The sequence below is a fragment of the Caloenas nicobarica genome, chromosome 1, assembly GCF_036013445.1.
Source record: "Caloenas nicobarica isolate bCalNic1 chromosome 1, bCalNic1.hap1, whole genome shotgun sequence".
In the NCBI taxonomy this organism is placed as follows: Eukaryota; Metazoa; Chordata; class Aves; order Columbiformes; family Columbidae; genus Caloenas; species Caloenas nicobarica.
The window spans coordinates 115643973-115670464 of record NC_088245.1 but is presented as its reverse complement, the minus strand read 5'-3'; the positions used below and the strand labels follow the sequence as shown (position 1 = coordinate 115670464).

The following is a 26492-nucleotide window of genomic DNA, read 5'->3' as shown; positions in this document are numbered from 1 at the left end:
GGGCTCAGATGGGGTATTCTGCAAATGTGGCAATAAACCCAGCTGGAAAGTGGCTCCAAAGCTACGCAGTCACATTTACATTGTGTTGCATGTGAGCTGCTCTCACCCGTTGCGTCTCTGCCGGGTAAGGAGTCTGTGGGCATTGGCTTGTAGGTGGAACAGTTTCTCTCTTCCCCCTGCAATGGAAAGAAGGCTGCAGCCAAACACCGTGTGCCCATTGAGGGAGGTTTTTCTGCTCCAATATGTCTAAATCACTCTTGAGTAACTGGAGGTTTTAGCTCACATGTTCCATCAAGTGTCTTTTTTCAAACACAGGAAACGTACTGTGACAGCAGATTTGTTTGTGATATAAAGGTTTTCTAATAAGAAACAGAGTAGTGCTAGAATGACAGCTACAAACACCCCTGTAACTCCTATCCCATATGACTTGAAATGACTTGAAAAGGAGAAATAGGGTTGCAGAAACACACCTCGTTGATCATTATGGTTTGTGTCAGGCGCTTACAGTTACTCTCTCATGCAAAGAAGCTACCAGGGCCACATTGCACAAGTGCATGAAGGAACAGAGACAGAAAGGCAAGTTTTGTAGTGACACTACCGTTTTAAATAGACAGTTCTGTGGTACCTCTAAGTTAATTACAGAGTTTGCAATTTATGCTCATGTAGCCTCAGAGCATAGAGACCACAGAGTGTTCAGGATCAAAGCTATTAAAATCCCCCATCCAAAGGGGAACGTGGCGAGATGGACTCAGTAGTTCAGCTGCAGGAAACTCAAACTTCTTTGTAGTCAGCAGGTTCTCCTCCTCAGAAGCCTATATTGGATATAATTAGAATAATTTCTGAACAGCACCTCCTAATTTGGAAAAAACATCATATCTGTAAAACTCCTCCATTGTATCTGTAAGCACCTTAGGAAGAAATGAAACATTCTCTGCTATCTGTTTTTATAGAGTTTAGTGAAGTTTTTGAGCCAGCCTTTATTCAGTGCTTGTTCATGACCACCTGGGTAAAATTAGAGGTTGGGGGAGAGGGGGATGAATGAAATTAAGTCCTTGCTTGACAAAAAGAAGTGTGATCTTTCTATATATAATTTGTCATACACATGTATATACATTTTTATAAGTACGTTCATCCCTTTTATTTATCCATTTCCCTAACAATTTTCAGTCATACACAGATAATTTTGTTCCTTTAGAATTTAGTCTCTTATTGCTTATTTCCGCTTCAGCAATGTCTAGGTATCAAAACAAGGGCTCCAAACAGTGTTCGTACAAACAAATATCCTGGCCAGACATAATACAATTTAGCATTTTGGTATTAGCCAGCGGAAGTGAGAGGTAAGAACAAAGCTGTGACTGCATTTGTCGGTACTCACAGCACTCCGCTTAAGGCAGCCGTGACTTTATCCAATCTCTGGCAATAACTTTGCGGGCTTGTTTCCTGTGTGGGCTTCTATAGTGGCTGCTGAAACTGTTCTGAACAAATCACACACAAATCCACTGCAAGGTTTCGAGTTATGTCATTTGTTATTTTGAAATGTCTTTAAAAGTATGTAAGGACCTCACAGATCAATGCTGCAATAGCTACAGAGTGTTCATGCCTGAGTTGAGCATTTTAGGAAATAATTCTTAAACAAACTGTAACCACAGTTGTAGCTAGATGGTCTGCTAATGTGAACAAATTATAGCTGCCTATTTCATGGCACTCATTATAGGTCCCCTGAAAAATAATTGAAACGATTGTAGGGATCAACTTTGCAAAAGCTGGCTTTGGAAGGGAAGAAACCAAATCATTTTAATTTAAGGTTTAGGTTCAGAACGACAGAGGCTTAAGGATGAGTGCTGAGATCTTCCAAGATTATCCTTTTGTACTGTTGCTTTGAGATCTTAAGCAAACTTCTGCAGTTGCCGCGGGGGGTATGTGTGTGTATGTGCAAAATTTTGAGTTCATTTGAGTTGCAACTGCTGAATATATGCTTTCGAGCTCGGGCTTCATGAATTGCTCCACATGAAGCGAACACGAACCTCTCTGAACATCAGCTCTGCTGCCGCTGGGGGGGGATACAGCCGGCGCCTGAGCCGCCTTTCCCCGAACTGCTCCGGGCAGCGCAGCCGTGGCAAGTCGGCCTTTAGCCGAGCCTGGATGAGCCCTTCCCGAACCTCGGGTGCTGCCTCTGAGCTGCCACCCCACACGGATATTTCCCAGTTGGAGCCGCTTCATGGCAGTAAAAACTGAGCTGGCAGCGTCAGAGCTTGAGCACACCCTGGCTGCCTGCACCTCCGGATTCCACGGCAGGCGCCGCCATCGCTGCTACGCAGGGTTTTGCGAGTCCCTGGGTGCCGTGCTGCTGCCACGGAGCCAGGGACCCGCGGCCCCCTCGCGGCCCCGGCCGCGGCGGGGTCGGGTCGAGAGCTGAAGCCGACGGCAGGTCGCTCGGCGCAGAGGCGCAGGCGGCGGGCCCGATGAAAGCCGGGCCCGAGCGTAGGCGTCCCCGAGCGGCTGCTCCGTGTGCGGGCCGGGTGGCAGCGAGACAGCGCGCCCACAGCCGGCAGCAAACCCACCCGCGGCCGAGGCGCCCGGTGCGGTGCTGCCGCAGCGGCTCAGGCGGGAGCGCCGGCACCGCCCGTGCCCGAGCGGCCGAAGCGCCCCTGGCTCCCCCGCCCAGCCGGGTGGGAAAGGGCCCGGGGGAAGGGGCCGACGCCGGCTGAGCGCTGCTCCGCTCGGCTGAGTTTCACAGCGCCCTTACAAAAGGGCCGGTGCTTCCCGCCCGGGGGGTTGGTTGGCAACTACTGCCGAGGGCGCTGGTCCGGTGGAGACCCAGGAGCCCGGGCTGGGTGCCACTGCGGGCGGCGAGGAACCCTGAGTGAGCGAGGTGGTGGGGGAGCAGTCAGCCACAGCCACTGACGCGGGGAAGGAGCCGAGGTTGGAAATGCCCCAACTGTCGTCTTAAAAAGTGGTAGTAATAACACATAACAGTAACTTTCTTACAAAACAGCATGGGGCAGTTACGGTTATGCCATTCCTCTTGAAATGTATGTTTTCTGTGAAATTGCCGTAGCCTCCAGGAAGCGTGAGATGGCAAACTGCCTTTCATTGCCAGCTGGCAGATGCCCCACAGATGCTCTTCTTACTTCCCTACTGGGAATTTGGGAGTTACGGCAGCAGCTGTGGGCTGTGTGTGCGGCAATCACCCACCCAATTTCTGGCTCGGGCTATTTTTGTATTAGCTGCTGGGCCTCTTAAAAGTAAGCATTTTGTACACGTTTAACTATATATGAGACACACTTTTAATTTCAGTGTTGCTACTATTAAAGTACTTTCTCTTGAAAAGTGACACGGAACTGCCATTCATGTATTAGACCGCAACAGTAGTGATACCTATTGATACTGAATAGATGTGGGGCAATTAAAAATAGAATTGGCGTTATATATTACCAACCTCATTCATTCGCCCACTGGAGCTGGTCAAAGGGCTGTACAATCTCACAAAAATTTGCATGGTGTTTTCTCTTTCATAAGCCAAACTTGAAATGGAGAAAAGCAAAGAAGAGAGCTTGTGTGAAGGGGCAGGGGAAAACACCAACTGCTGGAACAGAAACTTAAGAAAGAATATAGAGCTCCAGATGTACTTTTTATTTTCCACATAGGTAGATGATTTAAATAAGAGGCAAATTCCAGCTCATAGGACCAAGTCTGAAATGCAGCTGAATTTACAAAACCTGGCCTCTGTCTCTCCCTTTTTCAGTAATTCATTTGTTCCCTCAGCTCCGATCTCATTTCTTCAGGAAAACAAATAAAGCAAATAAACCTGCCTTGGAAACCTAGATTAAGAATTGCTCAAACAGTAGCCACTGGAATGTGTGATCCTGGATCTCCATAATAAAAATAGTAGCAGTGGTATTGTTATTATAATGATGTTATTATTACTGCATCATTTAATACCACTGTGTTGGGAAGAACGCCCCACTATGCTGGATGTTATTCAAACATAAAAGAATAGCCCAGCTACTGTGTGAATGCTGTTCACTTTGCCTGCAAAGAGAAGACTGCAATGGATGGACACAGGCAGTCCTAGGAGCTCAAAGAAGCAATAGTAGCCACCCCAAAAGCACTGGATCTAGAGAGGAATTAGAATCCAACAGTTGTCTCATGATGAAGATCTCTGAGGAAGACCATAGCTGAGCATATTAATGCTGACTGGTAGGTCAAGGAGAACAACTATAGAGGGTTAGGGATCTGCCAATTTAGAAACTTCAGTCACAGCGTTCTGAGTGTTGCACTGAGTTAGAAGTCAGACAGGAGAAGGTTTAGTATGAAAATGGAAGCATTTGCAATCATATTAAATACTTTCTCAGTAAGAGACGGAAGAGAAGAAGGGCTGGGAGTTAAGTTAGCAAGAAATTGTTTTGATTAGTTTTTTAAAAGTTGAGAGTATTCTCGAGTTGGGTGGAGAACAGGGCAAATGAGGTGAGAGGTCCATTTGCAGCTTGTGTGGCATTTACAAGATACACAAAGGTCAGTCCTGGGCGACACTTCCCACTGACACTGTCCTTGGCAGGAGTAAATACCTACTCGGCAGGTAAGGCAGCAGCTTGCTAGCTTGCTCCGGCAGTATTTTCTATGCTGATACAAAATGGTTACAAAATGCAAAAGCAGTCCCTGTTAGCTGGCACTGAACCCTGATTTCCTCCACTGGTAGAGAGAGAAGGGGATGGCCCAGCATCTTGAAACAAATGAAATAGCTCGGAACATTAGCTGAACAGAGGGAACACACCTGTTACTTCTAAAGGGGAAGTAGCTGCCTTAGTGGGTTACAGCTTACTCTCTGCAAATGACTTGAAAGTAACATGAGGACTTTCATCATTTTATTGGTTTGGGGGCTAGTTTCTGTTGCTTGCATGAATTCAGGTATAACTGTTAAATTTTCCTAGTAATAAATTGCCTGTATCTATCACTCCCTGACTACACCTGAGAAATGCAGATTTTTTTTTTTTCGGCATTAACAGTTGAGAGATGCTAGTTTTCCTGTCCAGCCTCACAAGCCAAGAGTCATATAGTAGCTCTCCTCATCTCCCTCCCCAATTACTGCCGTTCCCTTTTGGCTGTCCTCAAGATCCTCCCCCGAATGTTGCTACAGAGACCTTATCTCTACTCTGTCACTGATACCTGTATGCTGCTGATTTATAATTAACCACCCCACCATCCTGGAAGGATTTAGGGCACACAAGTACCTCATGCATAAAGGGCTTAAATAGGATATTGTCTTCTTGCAGCCTATCAACAAGGAACACTGGCAAATGCTCTAAATATACTAGTATTTTGTCCCTGTTATGCCAAGCTCAGGCCAACACTCATGTTACTACAGTTGTCCTGGAGGAGAGCTGTTACTCAGAGCGGTTGCTTGGGGAAAAGCTGCTGATATGCCCCAGGCAGTGATGTGAGGGCACATGGCATACAAACCTGCAGTCCCCCAAAAGTCGCTTCATTCATTACCATGGCTTTTACAGTGGTACCAGCTGAAAGTCTGATGGGTTAATGCAAATAAAGGCATTGGGGGATTAATTAAATTACCAACAGCAATGACTAACTTGAGGCAAGGTTCCCCAGCTGTGTTTGCAACACAGGCTTTGCTGCCTGCCTCAGGGGGCGTGAAATGGCAGCTTCCAGCTGCAGCAATAACTGTGGCAGAGACTATAATCTCTAGAGGTTTCCTGTAAAGTGAATGCAAAGTGATACTGGGGAACTGAGCATCAGTTAGTGATCTATAAGCACTATTTCACTGCAGCCTGCGTTGCTGTCCTTTGCACACTGTTTTTGTCATTATTTGTTTTGGCTTGTAGCATGAGATCTTTGCTATTCAGTGCTTAATTTATGCTCATGGAGCGGTCAACAGCGATGGACAATGATCCACATATTTACTTAACTATGCAACCCTGTTACAGTGAGAGTATTTCATTAATTGTTAACAGATGAGAGGAACTTTCTTAATTTTGAGGCAGAAGGTAGCTGCTGACAGTCTACAAGGCCTTTTTCTGTCTTCTCAGGGGAATTTGCTCTAGAAAATGTTTCTCGCAGTTGCCTTGTCAGTCTTTGCTGATTATTTCCTTGCTGCTGTCTGAACAAAGTTAAGGTCTCAGAGGGCTTGTGTGAATTTGCCACCTGAAAACAGGCTTGAGCTAGCATTGGTTGTCACAGATGAAAGAGAAGTATGAGAAAAAGGCAGAGCGGGCAATAAAACCACAGCAACAGCTGTCTTCATTAGCTGTTCATGGGAACTCACCCAGCCTTGTGTTAACCTGCAGAGACATTCACTTATGCCCTGGCCACGTGGGATTTCAAGGTAGAAACCTCTTTGGTCTGGAAAGGTAGAGAGTCTGTGATGTGAAACTGGACACTTGCCAAAATGTCCTGCTATTAACCCTGATATTGACAACTACATTTTGGCCTGTTAACTGCAAAGAGATGATGGCAATTGCCCTGCCCCAGTTTTTCTCTATGCCATTTCTGCACCCCGGAAAATTCCACTTGAATTTTCTCAGTGCTGTCCATAATTTGAAGAGAAACCTTACAGAGCTGTAATGCAGACCCTGGATGTTTGCACGGTCCAGTCTAACTCACAGGAGTGTAAAAAGACAGAAACAGCATAAGAAGCATTTACACTTTACTTCAAAGGTGACTTGACCATGGATGTCTCTGCAATCCCTTTGTCCTGAAGGCCATAAAACTCATGGCAAGTGGTATTTGCATATTTTCTGGTCTTAACACCAGATGACCTACAAGTACAAAACAAAATCAACCAGAGTTACTTGCAGGGTACTCTGTAAATTGTTTCCAGAATTATAAAGCATCACAATTCCAAGGGAGAGGTGGCCTGACTCCCCCTTGGCTGGCCTTTCCCTCCCTCTGTGATAATGCTCAGCAGGGTGGGTTGGTATTTGGGGGGAGAGTGAGTTTTTTGGCCATTTTCCTCATTCCTGAACAATGCAAATTAAATACAGGGTCAAATGCAGGTATATTTTACAGAATAAAAGCACATAATTTGGCCCACCCGTGCTGAGATTCTAGAGCAGAACAGCTCATAAATTTCCTTCACTGTATAATTTAAAATAAAAATCATTAAGCAGGGGGAGAGAATATTATGGGAGATGACCAAAACAGTCTGTTTGGGCAATGCAGAGGTGGCAACAGCCCTGGTCTATTTGTAGTGACAGGAAGGTTGCAGCTGAATCGTGTTATGTGAGATGTGTGCTGCACTGGTTGGAGCTCAGAGCAAAGCCCCTGTGCTTCTCCCTGCCCTTGCAGTGGGTGCAAGCACTTGCAAACCTGGCAAAATGATTGGGGGAGCTGGAGATTTTCCGGAAATTTGCAGAGCCGAGGAGGAAGCAGTGGGTGAGTGAAGGGGTGGCAGTAGCAATTGGCAGAAGAGGATGGACGGAGAGAAATTGGTGGTAGCTGGGTGGACAGAGATACGCCAGTTAGGCAAGCAGAAAGGTACCAGTGACAGGGGAGAGAATCAGGTAGCAGAGGTGCAGAGCAGGGCTGAAAAGCATTTTTAAGCTTTCAGCAAGTCTCTCAACACTTCTCCACTCTACTGTAATTAATTTTGCTGCTAGTCTCAGCTGGTTTGTTTGTGGTGAATATAAATGAGACCAGCAGGTTGCTAAGGTCTGTATGAAATGCAAAAATGAACGTGTGGTTCACGACAAATAACTACTCTGGGTTGCGTCAGTGGAACTGGTGCTGTTTTACACAGACGTGAGGATCTTGATCCTGACAATGCTGATAACCCTTACCATCTTAATGTATGCTCCAATTTTCCCTTGAGCATATATACCTATGTGTTTGGGGTGTTGGAGCTTACACCTGGCTATGAATTCTGCAAAGAACTCATTGAAAGATGAAAAAATAAAAACAGTCAACAATTATTTGCTAAGAAGACTTCAAAATAGACCAGGATCCTGAAAAAAAAGTGCTGTAATGAGACCCTAACATTATTACTCATTTGTTCAAAAGTACCTTGTGTTTCACAGGCAGCTTTTTGTTTGTTTCTCTGTTTCTAATTTGGTTTAACCCACTATTTGAGGACTGAAAGGCAGAAAGTCCCCACCCAGCAGAGAAAGTCTTACAAGACTGAAAAGAGGAAGACCTATTTTGCAACCAGGGTGGTTTCCCCCTGGGATGTGCATGATGGTGAACAGGCAGAGTAGCAAACTTGGATTTCATTTGCCTACCTGCACAATTTGCAAGTATATACCAGGGAAGTAAGAAGGACTAGATGAGATCCAGTACATATCAAGGTCTCACTTTAATGTATTATCTGAATATGGCCAGTTGCCATGCCCCCTCCAAAGCCCCCTTCCAGTTTCCAAAATCAAGATGAGGCCGATGGAAACAGAACATCCCAGCACCCCAGAGGTCAAGATCTTTAACTGTAAGACTGACTACAGTGAACTGGGAATCAAGGATATTGATGAATTAATTAACTGCTTGTTTCAGATGACTACATATGGGAAAACAGAGAAAATACTATGTAAGAAGGGAAGGAAAATATGCCGAGTTGAGGCCATAAATGAGACTAACTTTTCTCTTTGGTCACTTTGAGTTGGACTCCTAATTGCTTCCATTAGTTGAAACAGTTATTTTAATAATCCAGCAACTGGCTTTTCTTGCCATCAGCAGAGCATTTTTCATTTGAATAGGGAATTTGTGGAACTAGATGGAAGGACAGATCAGACATCAGTCTACTTTGTAGACTCAGGTACAGCATGAGTTCAACACGCGTTCCTGGTGGTGTCAGGAGTCCTAAGAGGCTCTTACCTCTTTTAGAGTCGTCTCTGCAGATGAGGCAGAACTAGGACCGAAGTTTACTGTCAAGGACAGCCTTAATGGGAGAGCTGCTTGTTGTATTCAGACCCCACTGCAAGTGGGAATTATTCTGGACGGTGCCCTGAGACCCTGTGGAGCATGGGCAGTGGTGGAGTTCTGCCAGAGCAAGCACAATAGCTCATTTACCTTGGCACCCAGCAAATCAGGAGCTTAGTAAAGATAGGAGGAAGAGTTTTGTGGTGGCAGTTGACCCTCGTCAGTGAAGCATGGAGCTCCCTCAAGTCCTGCCTTCAACCATTCACTGCCATCCCCCTTGTGCTGCTTCCCTGCACTGTCCACAGAAGCAACCTGGAGACATCCGTGCCTTTCTGAAAATCTTGCTGGTGCTACTGAATCACAGAATCATAGAATAGTTTGGGTTGGAAGGGACTTTCAAAGCTCATCTAGTCCAACCCCACTGCCATGAGCAGGGACATCTTCAACTAGATCAGGTTGCTGAGGATGGGTCATGGTGCCACATAGCATTGCCTGAACTACTGAGTACCGTGTTCAGTTTCTGAAACAAAGGTGAGAAGCCACCCTTTGTTCCCAGGCCATTCAAAGTCAGCAGCTTGACAGCAAAAGAATCAGTTTATTGTGAAACTGACTCCTTCCCCTGCCTCCAAGAGAGAAAATCCCCAAACACATAGAAGGAGGAAATTTTCAGTCAAAGGCCCAGCCGATAGCCTTGGTCAGATTCCAAGCCTTCTTGTCTGGATGAATGCGGAATACTGTACGTCCTGTCTGGGAAACACTGGTGGTGTCGCAGCCACAACTGTCTAAGAATTTAACACTGGCATGGGCTTTATATATATTATATATGTTGTGGAAGATGTTTTATTATGAAAAGGTCTGTGTGTAAGGTGGCTTACCAGTTAAACCACTGATCTGGGGAACTTCCATATAGCAGGCAAGCATTTGGAGGAAGGGTTTTACTGCTTTACCACCCAAGACGACAGCAGTATTGACTTAAAACAGTACCACTGATATACTCCTGTGCTTTGCTGAAGATTAGGGAGGACTCAAGCCAGTTTGTTTCTTCTGTTTGTATTTCAGTGCTGTCCATTTCACTCACATGTCCTAGATTGAAAAAAAACTTTGTGTTCAGACCACGACTGATAATGCATAGCTTGCTATTTTAGCAGGATTCAACAGAACAAACCTTTGAAAGAAACTGGGAAGCTCTCACCTGCTTATGCTTTTATATGTTTTAGGAAGACAGTGATTTATTTTTAGGCACAGAACTCCTTTTTCTGAATTCAAGGTGACAAACAACCCTTGGTACAAGCGTGCAGCAGGTCAGGAAGTGTTATTACAACTGCCTGAGTAAGGAAAGATCCCTGGAGTTTTAAGAACAAACATGGCAATGTTTAGAAAATTAATGGGTCAATTAAGATACACACTCTCCAAGACTCTTGACATGACAAATATGCTGTCTCCCTTAGACCACTTGCTATTCCTCTTTACCCACTTTCTAACAGCATAGAAGTCTGATCATACTTCCATTAAAATCAAAGCCAAATATTTCAGTGCTCTCTGCACAGAATGGGAGACTTCCTATGTTTCAGTAGCATTTTTTTCATTCCACAGAAAAAGTTTCTTTAATTCTGCTTAAGCTCTACTCTGATTTAATAGATGTGCTTCAAACAGAATTATGCGGATTTAAATATGCCCCTTCTGAGGGGAAGAACTGAAAAATTCCTGACCAAGAGTTGATCTTTGATAGCATTGACCAACTGTGGCTTCCTCCCCTTCAGATGTTGACATTATGTCAACATTGTGTCATTTAACAGTTCACAGAAACAGATATTGGTAAATGGGAATGGGTAAGCTGTCCTAAGTAGCATGGAGTGCTTGGATAACATGTAAAAATGGTGTAAAGGGAGAACACATCTGGCAAGTTGAAGTGGCAAATATGCTACATGTAACCAGATGGCTGCAAAAACATGTCTGAAATTGCAGGAGGAGTCCACCACTTTCTTTTGTGACTGTATGAAGCTGTCAGCAAGGTCTCATACTGTGTGGGAGCTATTACAGGGCTTGGCTGTGGAGTTTAAAAGTCACTAAGCAGGTGACTGGGCAGCAAAGGAGACCCACAGTCTACAAAACTGTGGCTTTTTCAAGGCTTTTTGCACTTGCTTATTCATTCTTTTTTCCTATGGTGCAGGTCTTAATGCCCCCTTTTTTTTTTCTCTGCTACTGGTATCAGAAGTTTGGGTTCCTTTTTTTTAAGAACCTGTTACCTGTAATGTACATACTAAAGTACTGTGCTGTGTGTGGGTGCCTTGTACACATCAGGAACTCTATTCATAGCTATTCCAGCTACTGCCCACATGATCATTGCTTTCTCAAACCCGTTTCACTACCAAAGAGGAACAGCTGAACAATAGAGCCAAAAGCACCATATGCATTTAAGAATGCTTCAGAAAATACCCATTAAATCACTTAGCAACAAGATTTTTCAGCCTTGAAAATCAGAAATTACAGTTTTAAGAAACACAAGACCTCTTCTTGTTCAGATCCCTGCACTGTGAATTTGAAGACGTGAAACTGAGAGTGTTCGAAGCAGCCAAGCAATGGCTCACGTGCCAGGTGCAGGACTTGGTTTGACTCCATCCTTGTCACCCCCCCGCAGCTGGGGTGGGGATGGCTCTCAGAAATCCAGGTGGTTCCTTTCCAGTTCTCCACTTCCCTAAAGAGGAATGGCTGCTTTTCAGCTGCCTGTGCTATTTCTTGGACAAGATGTATTTCTTGGACAAGGCTTGTATTCAGAAGCCTGAAAGATGCCAGTGCACAAAGGAGATTTCCTCTTGTAAGGAACAATCTTTCCCAGTTCCCCTTCCCTAAAGCTTGCCTCGTTCCAGGGACTGGCTGCAGCCAGGATAAGCTCTCTCCTAATAGCAAGCATTATGCTAGAATGCTTTATTGTTTAATAGCATTAAGCTTCACCAGCGCAAATTGGCTCCCAAATGCATATGGCTGCTGAGACCCTTCAGCAGTCATTATGACTAACAGGAGGATAAAGGCAGTTAATTGAGGGGAAATCCCCTCACACAAACAAAGAAAACAGGTTTCTGCTAAATTGCCACCATGCAAAGGGCAGTGCTCTCTTCCCTAAGGTAAAACTTGACTTTTTTACTCTACCACAGCACCAAAATAATTCCCAAGAAGCAAAGGGATTTGCGTTAGTGTAGCCGAGATTAGAAGCTGGGCTGTCCTTCCCAGGCTCCAAATAGAAAAAGAAATCCAGTCTTTAGACTTTGTATTGAATGAATCTCACGTGCCTGGGAGTTAAAAGTTTTCCTTGTTAAAAATGAAGTGTACTCCTCGTGGGTCAGCTTCTGAGTTACTGATGCTCTGCTTGTTGAGTGTGTCAGCGAGGGCCTCGGGTCCACAGAGAAAAACACCTATTCTGGATCTGTTAAGAAAATTAAAATACGGTCAGGAACTAGGTATGTAGCAGCTGGACATTCTTCATGTAAATCAATTTTATGTTCTGTAGGTGGAAGGTATTTTTTTCTCAATTACAGGAACTAAAGTAGAACTGGATGTCTGCCCCTTAAAATCTTATAAGCCCTTAAAACTTGCAAGGCACTTACTGCTGCTTCTAAAACAAATGGTGGGCTAAACCTCAGCTCAGCAGAAGTCAGTGAAGACAGTTTTATTGACTTCAGTGGAATCAAGGAAATAGAGCTTCAAATAGCTTACACCACAAATTCTTGAAAGGAACTGTTCTGGTTTTCTCCTACTAATTTTGGGTGCTCAGCTAAAGGCCATCCATATTCAGGTTTTGGGTTTTTTTGAGGTAGAAAGTATTTTTGGAGGTATTTAGACCTCACCTGATATTCCTATCTACTTCAGCTGAAATGATAGGGTATAGTTTTTCTAAAATTTTTTCTAGTAATTAGACACTCCATGAAGTACTTCATCAAAAAGGGATGACTTTTTTAAAAAGAGTAGGTTAAAACAGTTTGGTCAAGACCATAGATCATGTCCATGGCTGAAACAAGAATAGAAAATACCTGGAAATTGTTAGAAAAAAACCGCTTCTCAACCAAAGGAACAAGATTGTGGTATTATGGCATTTAGATAGAGGAAATCCAATTTGTAGAGGTTTACCCGGGATGCTGCCCCGCAATTGTTTTGAACTCGTTTTCCCAATTAGGTCTTCCATACAAGGTTTTCTGTTTAAGGCCTGTAATCACATCTTTCTCTTCTTCATGATGCATTACAAAATGAGTGGCCTGTGGGAAATCAAACACAAAGGGCAGTGTAAAGACAGAGTTAGATATGGCAGCATTATGTTCTGTTAAGGAAAAAATAATGTCAATAAGTACTGAACTATTTCCAAACTGAGAATGTGGAATTTATGGTGTTTAGCAAAGAAAGCTGACATTGGTAAAGTCCTGACTCTCAGTGTCTATCTCCCCCTTTTCCCCAGATTGGGCTATCTCAAGAGTTAAACCTATGAAGCATTCAACACAACAATTAATTACATTTCTTTTGCAATTAACTGGTTTAGTCTAAGAATAAATCCGTAAATCAAAATAAAACCGTCCCTTCAGGTACAATAATACAAGTCCTTGACTTCAATGAAGTCCTGCCAGTTTGATCTCTCGAAGGTTTGATCTATATGAGATGGTCTTTTCCACCCTCCCTGTGTAACTTTTGCTTAGACCAAGTTAAGTAGAGACAGGAAGAGGAGAAGATGTGGTTAATGGCATAAATTCAGGCCTTGCAGAGTTCTGCAGCACTTTTATATGCCAAAAAAGTTACAGGTAACTTTCTTCCCAAGCAAGAATTGCGTGACTTTCCTTCCTTCCTTCCTGTTTTTCCACTGCCTGTCTGATAACTTCTTACCTTACTCCTACCCCTCCCTCTCCATCTAGCTGAGCTACAGCACTTCAGGCACATGATGAATTTTGTAATGGTGAGATATAAGCAAAATAAAACATCACTAGAAGTAGTAGAGTGAGCACCTTTCCTGACTCAATCACACGTTCTCAACTGGCTCATGGGAGGAGCTGCTGCTCTGTATCCTCACAGCGACCTACGTACATGCGACCAGACAGACAACTTAGCAGAGCCCTGAAACAAATATGCTGCCATTGGTCAGACCTCATGCATTAGCTTCTCCAGTCCCAAATGCCGTTAATTAGTGATTTAAGCAGTACTAGCTGTCTTAGAGATACTTGCATGGTCAGCTGAGGCGGCTGCTGTGAGGACAGACTGCTTCCCAGAGCACACAGCCAGAGTAAACCAGAAAGCAAGTCAGAGTGCACATTAGCAGCCAGTCCCATGTAACTTCTGATGGATAATAGCTATCTGCATTTGAAAGCCCTGAGAGCCAGATGGAGGCCCAGGATAAAGACCATTTGAACATTTCTCGGAACAGAACAGACTTGCTAACATCAACCTGAATGCATGTGGAAGTGGTATTTTCCACCATGTTGTTACCTGAGACTCATCCCAGCCTGTAAGGTAGATGTTATAGCTGAGAAACTCTGCGTTATTCCTCTCCTGCATTTGAGTCTCCAGAGATTGCAAGAGGTCAGCAAACCATTCAAAGGCATGAGTGTCCCTGCAAAGCCAGTAAAAATAGATCTGGAAGAGACAAGAGTAAGCTGTCAGGGGCAGAGGCACTTATGATTTCTGGTTTTATGTCTGCTGACAGAATGAGGATTGTGTGGTTCTTGTAGAAATTGCCCTGACCACTACAGTAGATGAGTAGGCTGGTATTGAAGCTATTCAGGATTTGTAATGTGACTGCAAGAACAAGGAAACATCTTTCTATTTCTTTTCTACGATCAGTTTACTTTTTTAGTTCATCCTTGTAAAATATTTTGTTAGGACATAAGTGAATGATTTAGAGGTAGACTTTATCTCCCTGTCTGCTGGCAGGCAAGGTAAATTATAGCAGGTAGGTAACAAAACCAGTTCTTCTATGAACATGACCATAACTGCAGAGCGTGGCCCTATTCCTCTGCCCAGGGAGTTTCCAGGGGCAGGAGGTTAGAGGGGGATGGTAGCAGTGCTCTTCCACTGACATGAAATTGCTCCCTCTGCACTTAGGGAAGTAATGCAATATTTGCATGAGCTGTATTAGTGCCTTGGACTTCGTGTTTCTCCCACAGGTTGAACAGCATCTCTGCTGCAAGTGGAAATCCCCTGGGCCACAGTCAGGATCTGTGTCTGATTCTGCTCGTAAGCTATTTCTCCTTTCATGCTGTTTTTGCCTTTGAGCCTCCCACTTCCCTGCCTGCCAGTCTTGTGAGATAACTGGACTCTTCTTTTGCAACTCATGGATGTCTGGAGCCAGACCATCTTTGCTGGGCCTGTTTTGATACGGGCTGTTGGCCCTTGAACAATTACATGGGTTCTGGGAAAGGGGACATGCACCTTCTTGAGTTTTAGGTTGGTTGCATCATGGCAGTATTTGTACCAGACAGACTTGAGTACAGATGCAAAGGGTGTGACCCCTATTCCAGCTCCAACAAGCATAACAGTTTCATAACTGAACACGTCCTCACTCGCTGTTCCAAAGGGGCCGTCCACAGCTATCCTGAAATTGAAAGTACACTTAATAAATCAATATTTATTAGCACCATTTAAAATTAAAAAGGCAAGACATTTCTCTGCTACAATGCACATTTGGGCTGAGTACTAGTCAGCAAAAGAAGAAGTGGGGTAGTGGGGTTGATAGAGGAAAACTGGAAAGATCCATCTAAGGCCCACATCTACAATGGAAGTAGATAAGGTTTGTATCATAGGTACCACCAAACTGGTTGAGCAAAATCTACACTGTCATTGGTATTGGTTGACTTTACCATGGGGTCTATTTGTACATACTTGGGCAACTTCCATGCCTCCTGGAATTCCTGCTTATCACACCCGCATGCATTGAACAAGCCCTCTGTCCAGTCCCCTACAATACGGATGTGAATGCTGAAGTAATCCTCTTCTGGAGCAGAGGTTAATGTAAATGGGTGCCACTCCAGTTTAGAGACTGCTGGACATTTGACAAAAATGTATTGCCCGACCTCCATCTTGAAGCCCTTCTTCATCATCTGCAGCTCAATTGTCTTGAAGGGATGAATGACCACCTACAGTGAAAGGGACAAGGGGAAGGAAAAGGAAAACAAAAAGGCTGTCTTCACTCTTCACTGTTCACTGGATGTATCTACATCCTTCATCACTAGCATTGTCCTTTGCTATAAGAGCAAGGAAAGCAAGTGAAACTTGGTTCCCAGCAGAACTGGGAACAAGGAACAGCACCTGACAGCCAGAAGAAAGACTGCAGAAGGTGCAAAATTTTTAGCTGAAGTGTTTTTTCACACCATGCTTGCAATCATTCCAAAAGGGACAGGTCAGACTGGAACATGTTGTAACACATCACCAGATCTATGTATGCACATTGTTAATTCCAGATGCACCTTACACAGTGGCACAGAGCACAGTGTTAATGAATTTGCTGGTATATATATAGGGGCAAAACCATAGGGCTATCATACAGATAGGGAATTGGATAGGTAATACCACTGGAAACTGAAGTTTTCATGTTATAGCTGGCTGGGACCCATATTATGGGCATTTGCATTCTGCGTATCTTTAGCCAAGAATAGATAGAAGCAACATTCTAGAAGCAAGGCTAGTATTTCTGTCACTGTGATTTTTTAATCCTGAAGTAGTTTTCCAAGGTTACTTTTAATTTCCAGAAGAGATTTGCAAGAGAGAGAACCAAGTGTCTCTATTAGTGTAGGTATTAATAGTAGTGCTTAGGATTGTGAAAGGAACTTCCTGCTGTCTGGGAGCTAAGCAGACACCAGAGACATATGGTGTAGAAATGGCCCAGAGATATTTTGTTTAAATTACCAAAAAGCACACTGGTATATAGGAGCCTTCCAACATATCAGCATTGTGCCAGGGCACAGTAGAGATGTCCAATGTCATTCCCCAGACCCTGCTACGACTAGAGCAGGGTATGTCCACAAGATGCAGCACAGTGCCATGTTAGGAAATTGCACTGGAGAAGACTAGGGTAGTTTTCATACATTTGAGCTTAGTGCCGCACTAATTTGGCTGTCATACTTCCAGAACCAACATTAATATTTCTGCAACATAACACAGAATGCAAGCTCAACTTTAGCTTTGGCTGCACAAAGAAGGTACCTCCTAACTCTCCTTTTCAGGAGTCATTTGTTCTGCTGAAAAAACCCAGAATTCCTAAATATCTGACTAGTTTTGAAAAAAAAATTTGTTGTTCTAAATTACTCTTAAGTCTATGTAATTTCTACATTACATAACTTTTCACTCAATACTAAGAAAATTAATTTTTCTTTCCTAAGATTCATTCCTATGCCTTAGCTAACTTCCTCCTCTTGCTCTCTATTAGAGAAGGCTATGTTTAGATGTTAGTGGTTGGCATTATTTTTGCATCGTAGCATCCATAACATTCCTGAGAGGCCTTTCACTGATAACTTTGTCTGCTGTGTAGGAGCCACTGGCTTTGCTGCACCATTTGGAAAAATAGGTAATGTTTTGCCCAGTGTTAAGCGTAGCATCAACACATACCTTTGTGATAACGACCTTCTGCTGTGACCTCCAAAACCGCACCAGCCGCTCACACAGGTACAAAAACATGGGACCTACTACCCATTTCCACGTCTGTAAACAGAGTAAGATGAGGAGTCAGATGATGAAGATGGCAACTTAGATTAAATCAAGTCATGGAAACTCTGCAGATGTGAAATTCAAGAAACATAGGTTCTTTATCAACCAGAGTAGGGAACACATCAAGAGATATGACACCTTCAAAATTAATTCTAGTCAGAGAGGGAATTTCTTTCTCTGTTGGGAGTGGCAGCTGACTTTTTAATTGCTCCAACAGTTACACCAAGGTATTTTCCTATGAGTGATTTTGTCTCTGTCTGAAAATTAAGATAACAAAGTGAAATGTGGAGTAAAGCTCTGAATGTATTATTGACTCAGGTCTGTATTACTGCATGAGAAGATGTGGTTTCTGTTAACGGATCAGTCTGAAATGTGAAAGAACAACCAGCCTGATTAGTCAATAGAAGCTGAAGTTTCAATGTCACATTTCCAGAGGCATTAGTTTTTTGTTAATGATCATTAGTCCATAAATTATGAGAAACTATTATGTGGATTATGGGACTTTCTAGAAATCCCCACAAGCCACAAGATACATTCTGGGTAAACAGTTCTCAGATATGATTTGGTCTTTTGCTTTGCCTGTTAATCATGCTCATTTTATGGCACACTAGAAGTGGGTTGTCTGTCTGTAGTCCATTTTACAATCTATTCTGTCAAACCCTATTTCTTTATGTAAAGAAAGCTGCCGCTGAAGAGCACTGGGGGTTATATAGCTGCTTTTCTACAGCAAGTGCATATGTTTCTTAGCAAAAAGAGGAAACTGTTAACATTTTAAATTGAAATTACACTCAAGAAAACTGTTCTTACCATAGGAGGATTCCCTGAAAACTGAGGGATTGGGCAAGATCCCTCCTTCCCCCAGTGAGTGAAGTTCTTGTAGCAAATTTCTGGATCATGTTCAGCCAGACTCTCAGCTGTTTGCCCCCGTACAATACGCCTGGAAAAAAAATTAAAATCACTAAGGCAATAAAATGAAAATGAAGGTATCTGTCCCTTGCTGTTATTCTACTTCTATACTACTCTATTTATGTGGAGTTGTGGACTTCTGCAATGCTACAGCTTTGATACAGCTTTACTGCACAAAATTGCTATTAAAATTATATAAATGGGAGGAAAGTTTGTAGGGGAAAATACTGACTACAAGATCAGGCAAGGAACTGAGGGGTATGTCCATTACCATATCCAGGAAATGGTCACAATAGGAAAATGTCATTCATTTCAGACTTATCCTACTTTTTACTTCAATAAAAACAAACCCTGGAGTGGGCAAAGTAATCAGTTTTCTAGTGACCAGGACGAAACTTATTTCTGTCTGTTATCTTAGGAATTTAGATAGCCCTTTCCAATATGCATTCTTCCTTTGATGCTTCCTCTCCCTCTAAAGCTGTGGAGTAGCTGTTCAGTTGATGTGAATGAACACAGATGCTTCTGATGCAAAGCAGCTATGCCAGCTTATGTCAGTTGATGATCTGGCCTCTATATTCTAGCTTGGGTAGGGTTTTTTGTCGTTGTTTGTTGTATTATAGAGAAGCCTGACGGCTTCAGTTCAGCTGTACTTCCAGTTGCAGAGCTAGTACCGAATGACGGTTTCAGTTTGAGGGGGAAAAAAATATTCTGACCTTGTTCACTATTTCCTGCCTCTGTCTGGATTTGTGCCAACTTCAGGGGTGTGTGAAAGTCTCAAAAATGATGGTAATTAGTAGGATGAGGGTCGTAGTAGGGAAACTCAGATTAAGACCTACTGATTTTCCCTAGAAACAGTCGGATTCTGATCAGACTGTACAGTTTTATGCCAATATGATTCTGTTGATATTTTCTTCCCATGACTTCTCTTCCTGCTTTTCTATCTCAGTTTCCATGAACTAGACTGTGTTTCTGCTGTTTCAAAAAAACCATGATATCTAAATCATAGGTATGCCTAGCTGTAAGTGACAGATTTATCAGTGGATTATTAGAAAGCCTGTGCATAGTCTTGAAAGTTAAAACATTGCACTACTCATAAATATTAGTAATGAACCTCTCCCTTAAAGGTTTCATTAACATCCTGCCTGAAAAATAAAGGGAAGGCATGACACTGTTCCAGGACCATCACGAGTTGCAATTTGCAGGAACATCACCACATGCAGTTTACTTCCCCACTAGTGACAAGGGGTTCAGCTGAGCCGCCCTCGGGGTTGAGTTAGGGGAACAGGAAGAGCCCACTTCCTGCTGCTCCTCACCCCGTTGCTTAAGGGAAAGGGGTCTGAGGGTTTTTGTCTTGCCCTATGCTCCGTTCAAGGTTCGACAGTGCCAGTATCCTGTACAAGAGAAATAAAAGACTTTTTTTCCCCCTTATTACTCAGTGTAGATGCCCTTCCAGTACTGTAATTAAGCTCTCAGTAGTATAGCCTTCGAATTACTTCTTTTTCTGCTGAAAGTTTTACTTTAGCTTCCAAGGCAGGGTGATCTGCATCTCTGTACCCTCTTCTCTTTACATTTATTATGATGAGAAGTTAGGGACATTTGTCTGTGACACATAGGTCATGCACAAAAAAGAAAAAAAAAATCAGCACTACAGAAGTGCTGTAACAGCTTGTAACTGAGACGAATCTGCCCCTTTGATTTTCTTAATTGTCTTTGCTTCAGTTTTATATATATATATATATATACATGTATATATGTGTATACACATGTGTATGACACACAGCCTTCTGTCTCCTGAGATACAGTGACATCTATGCCTCTCTCTAACATGTTACTTTGAGACTGTTAGATCATACTTATTCCATAACATCCATCTTTGCACACCTAAGATAACTTCCTTGACTGTAAAAAGCCTGTCCAATATTTTTTAGTGTATTATCATTTTCTCTAAACTAAAACTATCATTCTTGCCTTTAAAGTGAAAGAAGTGAGGCCGCTGAGGTTGGAGCCAGAAAGCATCCTTCTGTCTACAGATAATAACATTCCTGTGTTTATCTCCTTCCAAAGGATAGCTGAACTTCTCTGATAACCACGTTCAGCCCCACTGCTGCCCAAACTCCTGTCTGTTCAGTACAGTGCAATTAAAATGGTGGAAGTATACTGAACATCCAAGTAAATAAAAAGTCAGCTTTTACAAAATAGATGCTCCTCATTGACCACTAGAAAGAGCAACGCTTGCTTTCTGATAGTGTTGTGTAGTAACTACTAGCAAGTGTAGATGTTTTGTCAGTAACTATACAATATTTGCTGCAGGAAACATGAACCACTTGTTCTTTTCCTTCAACAGGTTTTGCTCAAACCTTCTTGTTTTGGAAGTTGGAATGGACAAATATGCTGGTGGCGATTCTCATCTGCCTTCTATTTTTGTTCTTCCTGTTGTAGTCTCATTTCTGTCTTTTTTCTGGCACTGCTGGACTGAGGGGAAGTGTTTTTGAATAGTCATTTTTGCTGGACATTTTTAAAGCACACTTTCTAGTGCACCTAGAATTCGCTTAAAATGGACAATGTAGCATAATTATGAACTATGAAATGTGGCTCGGATACTTTAACATTTTTTTTCCTTATGCATGAGTTTTGTGGTTTTCTAAAATGGAACTAAAATTCATTCTTTTAAGTACTAAAATTGTTTCATTAGGCTGTCGAGCTATTACAGCAGCAGGTATGGAATGCACCACCAGTGGAAAAAGATGTTTGTAATTTGGAAGTTACAGAAAATTACAGTCGCCTATATTGAGCTGCAACAGCTGAAAATCTGGTCTGAAATACTGCTGATATTAAAAGTTCATGCAAACCTGAAGGATAAATCTGCATTATTGTAGTTTTCATTTACCAAACACAATCCCGAGCTCTGTATAATTTTTATGGTGAGGTCTCCTTACATGCATGTGTATGATGCAATTCCTTTCAGACGAGAAAGGTAAATTAACAATTAGAAACAGGAACCTTGGAAAAGAGCTTTCCCATTAAAATACCAGAAAAAAATTGAGTGAGCTTAAGTATGCTAGAGTACTGTAAAGCCTCAGGCATGCAAATAGCTTGTTGCATGTATCAGAGAGAGCTCCTTGGCTCTCAAAACCTCTCTTGGCCCATCATTACCATAAAAAATAACTGCCGCTTAGTGACTTAAGTCCCTATATCTATGTGTGTAGAAAGCTATACTTTAAGATACAGTAGTTGTCATGTATTCTGTGTCAAGCGTGAGTACTCACCCAGCACCATGGATGACAAGGCCAATAAAGAAGATGACGAAGAGATGGTGGGTGTACCAAAATACTTCAAAATACGACCTTCGGATTGTTTTGGTGGATGATGTGATGATTAGTATGAGGGCCAGCGTGATGATAACACCGGTGAGACCAGCCAAGTATGTGAAGGCCACGTATAGGCCCCCCACAGGATTCTGTGAAATAAATGCGCATGTTGATCTAAGAAAGGCATTGCATCGAAGCAGAGCCAGCTGAACCATCAGTCTGTCTCGCTCACCAGATCCTTTACCTTCTTGTCTTAAGCCACCCACTATGAATCTGCATGCCAACAATGCCAAAATCCCACACCATTGTTGTTGCACTGCAGATTTACTTGTACTAAAGTAAGTGGAAGAGGAGAGAAAGAGTTTTCCACCGATTCACACACAAACATTGTTTCTTGCTCTGCCACTCCTGAGCAGTACAGGCTTGGGGAAAGTGAACGCTTCTGCGCTGCTCTGTTGTTACATCCATATTTAGGGAGCTAAATGAAAGCTCTCCTTTTCAGTGGTGTTGTGCAATGGGTCTCATAACTCATACCGAGACAGGATGCTTGCTGCTTCTGAGGAATGGGGAAGGTTTATTTTCCTTTTTTTCTTTTTTCTAACTGGAGTTAAAGAGCCCAAGTTCAAAACTTTTGCCTTAATTTCTGTGTGCCTTTCTGTAGGCCACATCTACCTTAGTCAGAAGACTTCTTTACAGGGTACTTGTTTTTACATAATGTTTTAAAAATACTTTGAAATCCTGAGGTGAAAAAGTTTGTACTACCAAAATTCGCCAACAATGTTACTGACAAATACAGAAAAATGAATTGTGCAAAGTTTTGCTGCAAGGTGGTCCAAACCCAGGTTGTGCGCACCAGAAATAGGCAGTCTGCTCAGATTGTCTTACATGGTCATCTAATCTAATGTAATACTGATTCTTCACAGCCTGGATGTCACTTACCCCAATTTTTTTTCTAAAAAAGTTGATATAGCTTTCACTTGGGTTATCACCAAGGCGAGAAAGCACAGCTGCCAGAGTTCTGTCCTCTTCGACGCGGGCTTGAACGCTCCACTCTACATTGAATAAGTGTGCGATGGTGTGAATTGCTAGGCATGACGGGAAAGAAATAATCAGGGTTAAGCACAAGAAAAGTTCTCAGTGGTTTTGGATAACATTGTAAACTTCATAACATTTGCCAATGGCAGTCTAAGACCTTTGCCACTCTCACCCTTTTCACCACAATTTCAGATCACTGACATATTTTACTGTTAAAGCTTTACCATCTGAATTTTACATCTTTTTGAGTGGGCAAAGGAAAGAAGCAAAGGGAAGAAGTTTCTGGCATATCTTTGTTCACAAAGGCTTTCAGCAGTTCAAGTGGAAGAGCAGTGCCCTAGTTTTGTACCTGAGAAACTGAAGCGTGGGATGGCTTAAATTATTTGTTAGGAATTCTGTAGAAGAGCCAATAAGTGAATCTGGATCTCTTTGTTGTCACATTTCCTAGTGCTGCTTTGCTCTGCTGTGTTGCTAATAATCACTAACAATGCTCTTGCTGTGCTGCACATGTCCCATAAACCTAGTACAGCTGAGGTGCTTCATGCTATTTCCACAACACATGATTGGAGGGGTAAGCCATACAACACTTCTCAAAATTTTTCTCCTTTTGTATCACCGGGTACTTATTCAGCTTCAAAACGAGGCCTGATGGTTACAGATCTCACACCCCCAAACAATTTGTCTCTGCTGCAGACCTGCTCCGGGGCCTTACGTTAACTGCATCACCCTGCTCTTTTCTATGAAGTAGTGGTGAGATTTCAGCCACAGCTCAGGAAGGGAGCCTGCTCAGCTCAAGTAATGTACTGATACAAAGACTGTTCTAGGATATATACGATTTGTGAGGTACTTGCATTGAGAAGTGACAAATTTGAGAGGGAGGGTTTGAAAGACAGAAACCCCTTAGTTTAGGAAATGAGAGATGAAATATGAAAACATTTTCATGGCCTGTCCAAGCTTTTTATACCCTTTTCTTTCATATTTTCTGTTGTTTCAGACATGCCAGCTAAGAATTAAGTCCAAACAAGAATCAAAGCCAGAGTATCTAGTTCTTGGGGCATTGCTAAACACCCTTTATTAAGCAGTGTCATGAATTGTGCTAACGGTTCAAGAGAAGGGTGTCTTTTCTTATTTATCTTTTGCTGTCTGCCACTTGCAGAATAATATTTGGAAAATTATTTGAGCCTGGGCATGCGCTGACTCCTTCACGCTAATGAAATCAAGTCTCTGCCCATATACTTAAGAACTTGAATCCCACCTGGATACTGTGTAAAATGCATGAGAAAGCAATAAACAAAGAAACATCTAAGCACTAACCAGTATGAAGGGCGATCATCCATGCCACCATTTTGTGAAAGGTGAGGTTCCTGTCCAGCTGTCGTCTGACACGGGTAGAGCAGCACTTTGGGTTTGAAGAAAATAAGTATTTGAAGACTATTTGTGATGTCTTTGTTTACTTATTTAAATGCAGGGAAAAAAAACAGAGGCCCTGACCACAACAGTTAGTGGCATTGCGGGTAAAGATTTAGAATTCCTGAATACAGAAAAAAATATTGCCCCCCAAACTTCAGAATATGGTAATAACAGATTATATTTTAACATGTCCCATTGAAACAGAGCATTTGATAATGAGAAAAAAGCTTAACATCCTCTATGGAAAAATAATATATCTTATCTGTGTTAAATTTAAATTGCGCATTATAAATAGGAGGGATCACCCTTGGCCATGGCAGGGTGACTGTTCTGGTAGAGTCTCAAGTTGCCACCTAAGAACAGGATTCTACAGTGGTTCACAGTGTAGAAATGAATTGTAGAGCCTGGGTATAACAGTCTCAGGGAGCTTCCACCCGAAACATGCTGGTCACTTAGGGTCACTTAGGGAAGTGATTCTTTCTCCGAAAAGCTGGGTGTACTTGCCTGACATTCACTTACAACTTCTTGTTGGAGTTACCCAAAGAGAAGCAGAAAGAAAAAACCTCTGCTGATACAAACTGAAGAACTTGTTTATTATGGAAAACAAAGTGATATTTTCGTTAAGAATGATGACAGGTCCCTAAGAGGCCCCATCTGCATTTTGCTGTGGTCAGTGAGAGTTTTCCTGTAACTTCATGTTCCTGTAAAGCTAGCATTTGCTGTCTCCACACAGTAGAAAGCATAATTATCTTGTGTTGTGTCTTTGTATTGCTTTTGCTGACTGGCAAAGGTAAAGAAAACACTATGCAAACTAACACAAACATTTCCTCACAAGAACTGTGTAGATGTTTCCCACAACAAGTTGAGACCAAAATATTCTCCTGAGTGTTTGCCAGACATTAACTTTGTAGATGGCAGGGTAAGGTAAAGTATCTCCCAAGCTGAGTGAAGCTGATCATTCCAACCATCCAGGAGTGAAGCAGAAGAAGGGATGATGAAACACCAGAACAATTTAATTTCTAGTTTGTTCTTTACTTTGTAGACATATACCATCAGTGGCCTTGGTCTTCCATACTGGTCCTTTTCTAAATATCGCATGAGTATTAACTGCACAGATAAACAGATGAGCAGGAAACAGTTCTCTCCTTCAGTTATTCTCCAGCTGTGACACATTGATTAAAGGGTGAATTCTAACACACTGGAGCTATTGCAGTGACTTCAGTAGACTACAAGAACATCTAGGAGAAATTTGGCTTTCTCTGTATATCTTGAGACATAACTAAAAAGATTGTAGAATAAACTCTAGCATAGTGAAAAAGTGCCGATGCTACTTGACTGCCTTAATCTTTCTGTTTAAGAAGCAGACGGCCAAGCAATGGCAAAATGTTGTAGCTGGGTTCAGTAGTGAGGTTCATTCACAACGGTGATGAATACAGCAATGAAGGGCATGCGAAGACAATGCAGCTGTTATTTCAATTAATGACAAATAACTTCGTAGCATGTGATTTCTGGGCGGCAGGATGTAAAGGGCAAGAGATGCCAGCACATTCCTACTGAACACTGGGTCTGAACAATTCTCCCCTCTTCTTAATCCCAATGACATTGCTATTGGAAAGGTTGCTACCCTTTCAGTATGTTATGTGACACTTTAAACTCTAGATTTTTCTTAGAGATCCTCACAGGTGTTACTTGCAGAGCACAGATAATGAGAGACAACAGCAGAACAAGCATAAGGAGCTGTACCCCTGTGCTAAGGCCACCGCAGTCCTGATATGACCACTGGCACACTGGGCTGTGCAAGCTTTGCTTGAGATATAAAATTACCTCCTTCATGAAGTATAGCTTTATTGCAAAAAGAAACAGAAGTTAAACAAACTCCAACTGTCTAACAGTCCTATTTTATGTCCTCCCTTACCACCTTCCTCATCCTCAGAGCCCTTCATGTCCTCATAGAGGCTGGCACTATCAGCAAGATAGCGAGCTGTGGGCAGGCAGCAGAAACAGAGCTGTAGCTCTCTGCATGGTTCTCACTTGCAGATTGGGTGTAGCCTGAGACACTACCACAGTGCCCAAGGCAGAAGGACTTACTCTGTAACTTCAATACTGAGATAAGAGGGACAGCTTCATCAAGATCCTAGTTAGAAAAGTTAAGCTATAGATGTTAGGATATGAGCAACTCAGGACAAGTAGCATAAAGCACTTGGAACCAGTTTTTAGCCTTCCAGTAACATCTCCAAAAGTATCCCCAGCTCTTTCTTTGTTTTGACCTCAGAAGACCTGCCCAGCTTGCTTTCAGCT

General features: G+C 42.6%; 1 protein-coding gene across 1 annotated transcript; it reads right to left on the bottom strand.

Annotated features, from left to right (window-relative positions):
• Positions 1–12079: 12079 nt before the first annotated feature.
• Positions 12080–24184, bottom strand: LOC135995445 (cytochrome b-245 heavy chain). Its single transcript, XM_065646769.1, has 10 exons — positions 24099–24184; positions 22689–22834; positions 21708–21898; positions 18343–18472; positions 17437–17529; positions 15715–15968; positions 15265–15427; positions 14323–14469; positions 12985–13109; positions 12080–12283 (listed from the first exon to the last, which is right to left on the bottom strand). The coding sequence occupies exons 1-10, from the start codon at positions 24127–24129 to the stop codon at positions 12157–12159; spliced, it is 1407 nt and encodes a 468-aa protein (XP_065502841.1). The 5' UTR covers positions 24130–24184; the 3' UTR covers positions 12080–12156.
• Between the last annotated feature and the right edge of the window lie 2308 nt (positions 24185–26492).

What these genes read in the sequence shown, in the direction of transcription:
- LOC135995445 (XM_065646769.1), bottom strand. Translation starts at nt 24,129, where the DNA reads ATGGTGGCATGGATGATCGCCCTTCATACTG. An exon ending in TTTTTAGAAAAAAAATTGGG is followed by an intron (nt 21,899 to 22,688) that starts GTAAGTGACATC and finishes TTTATTTCACAG; the next exon opens with AATCCTGTGGGGGGCCTATA. An exon ending in ATTGCGGGGCAGCATCCCGG is followed by an intron (nt 12,284 to 12,984) that starts GTAAACCTCTAC and finishes TTTTCTTAACAG; the next exon opens with ATCCAGAATAGGTGTTTTTC.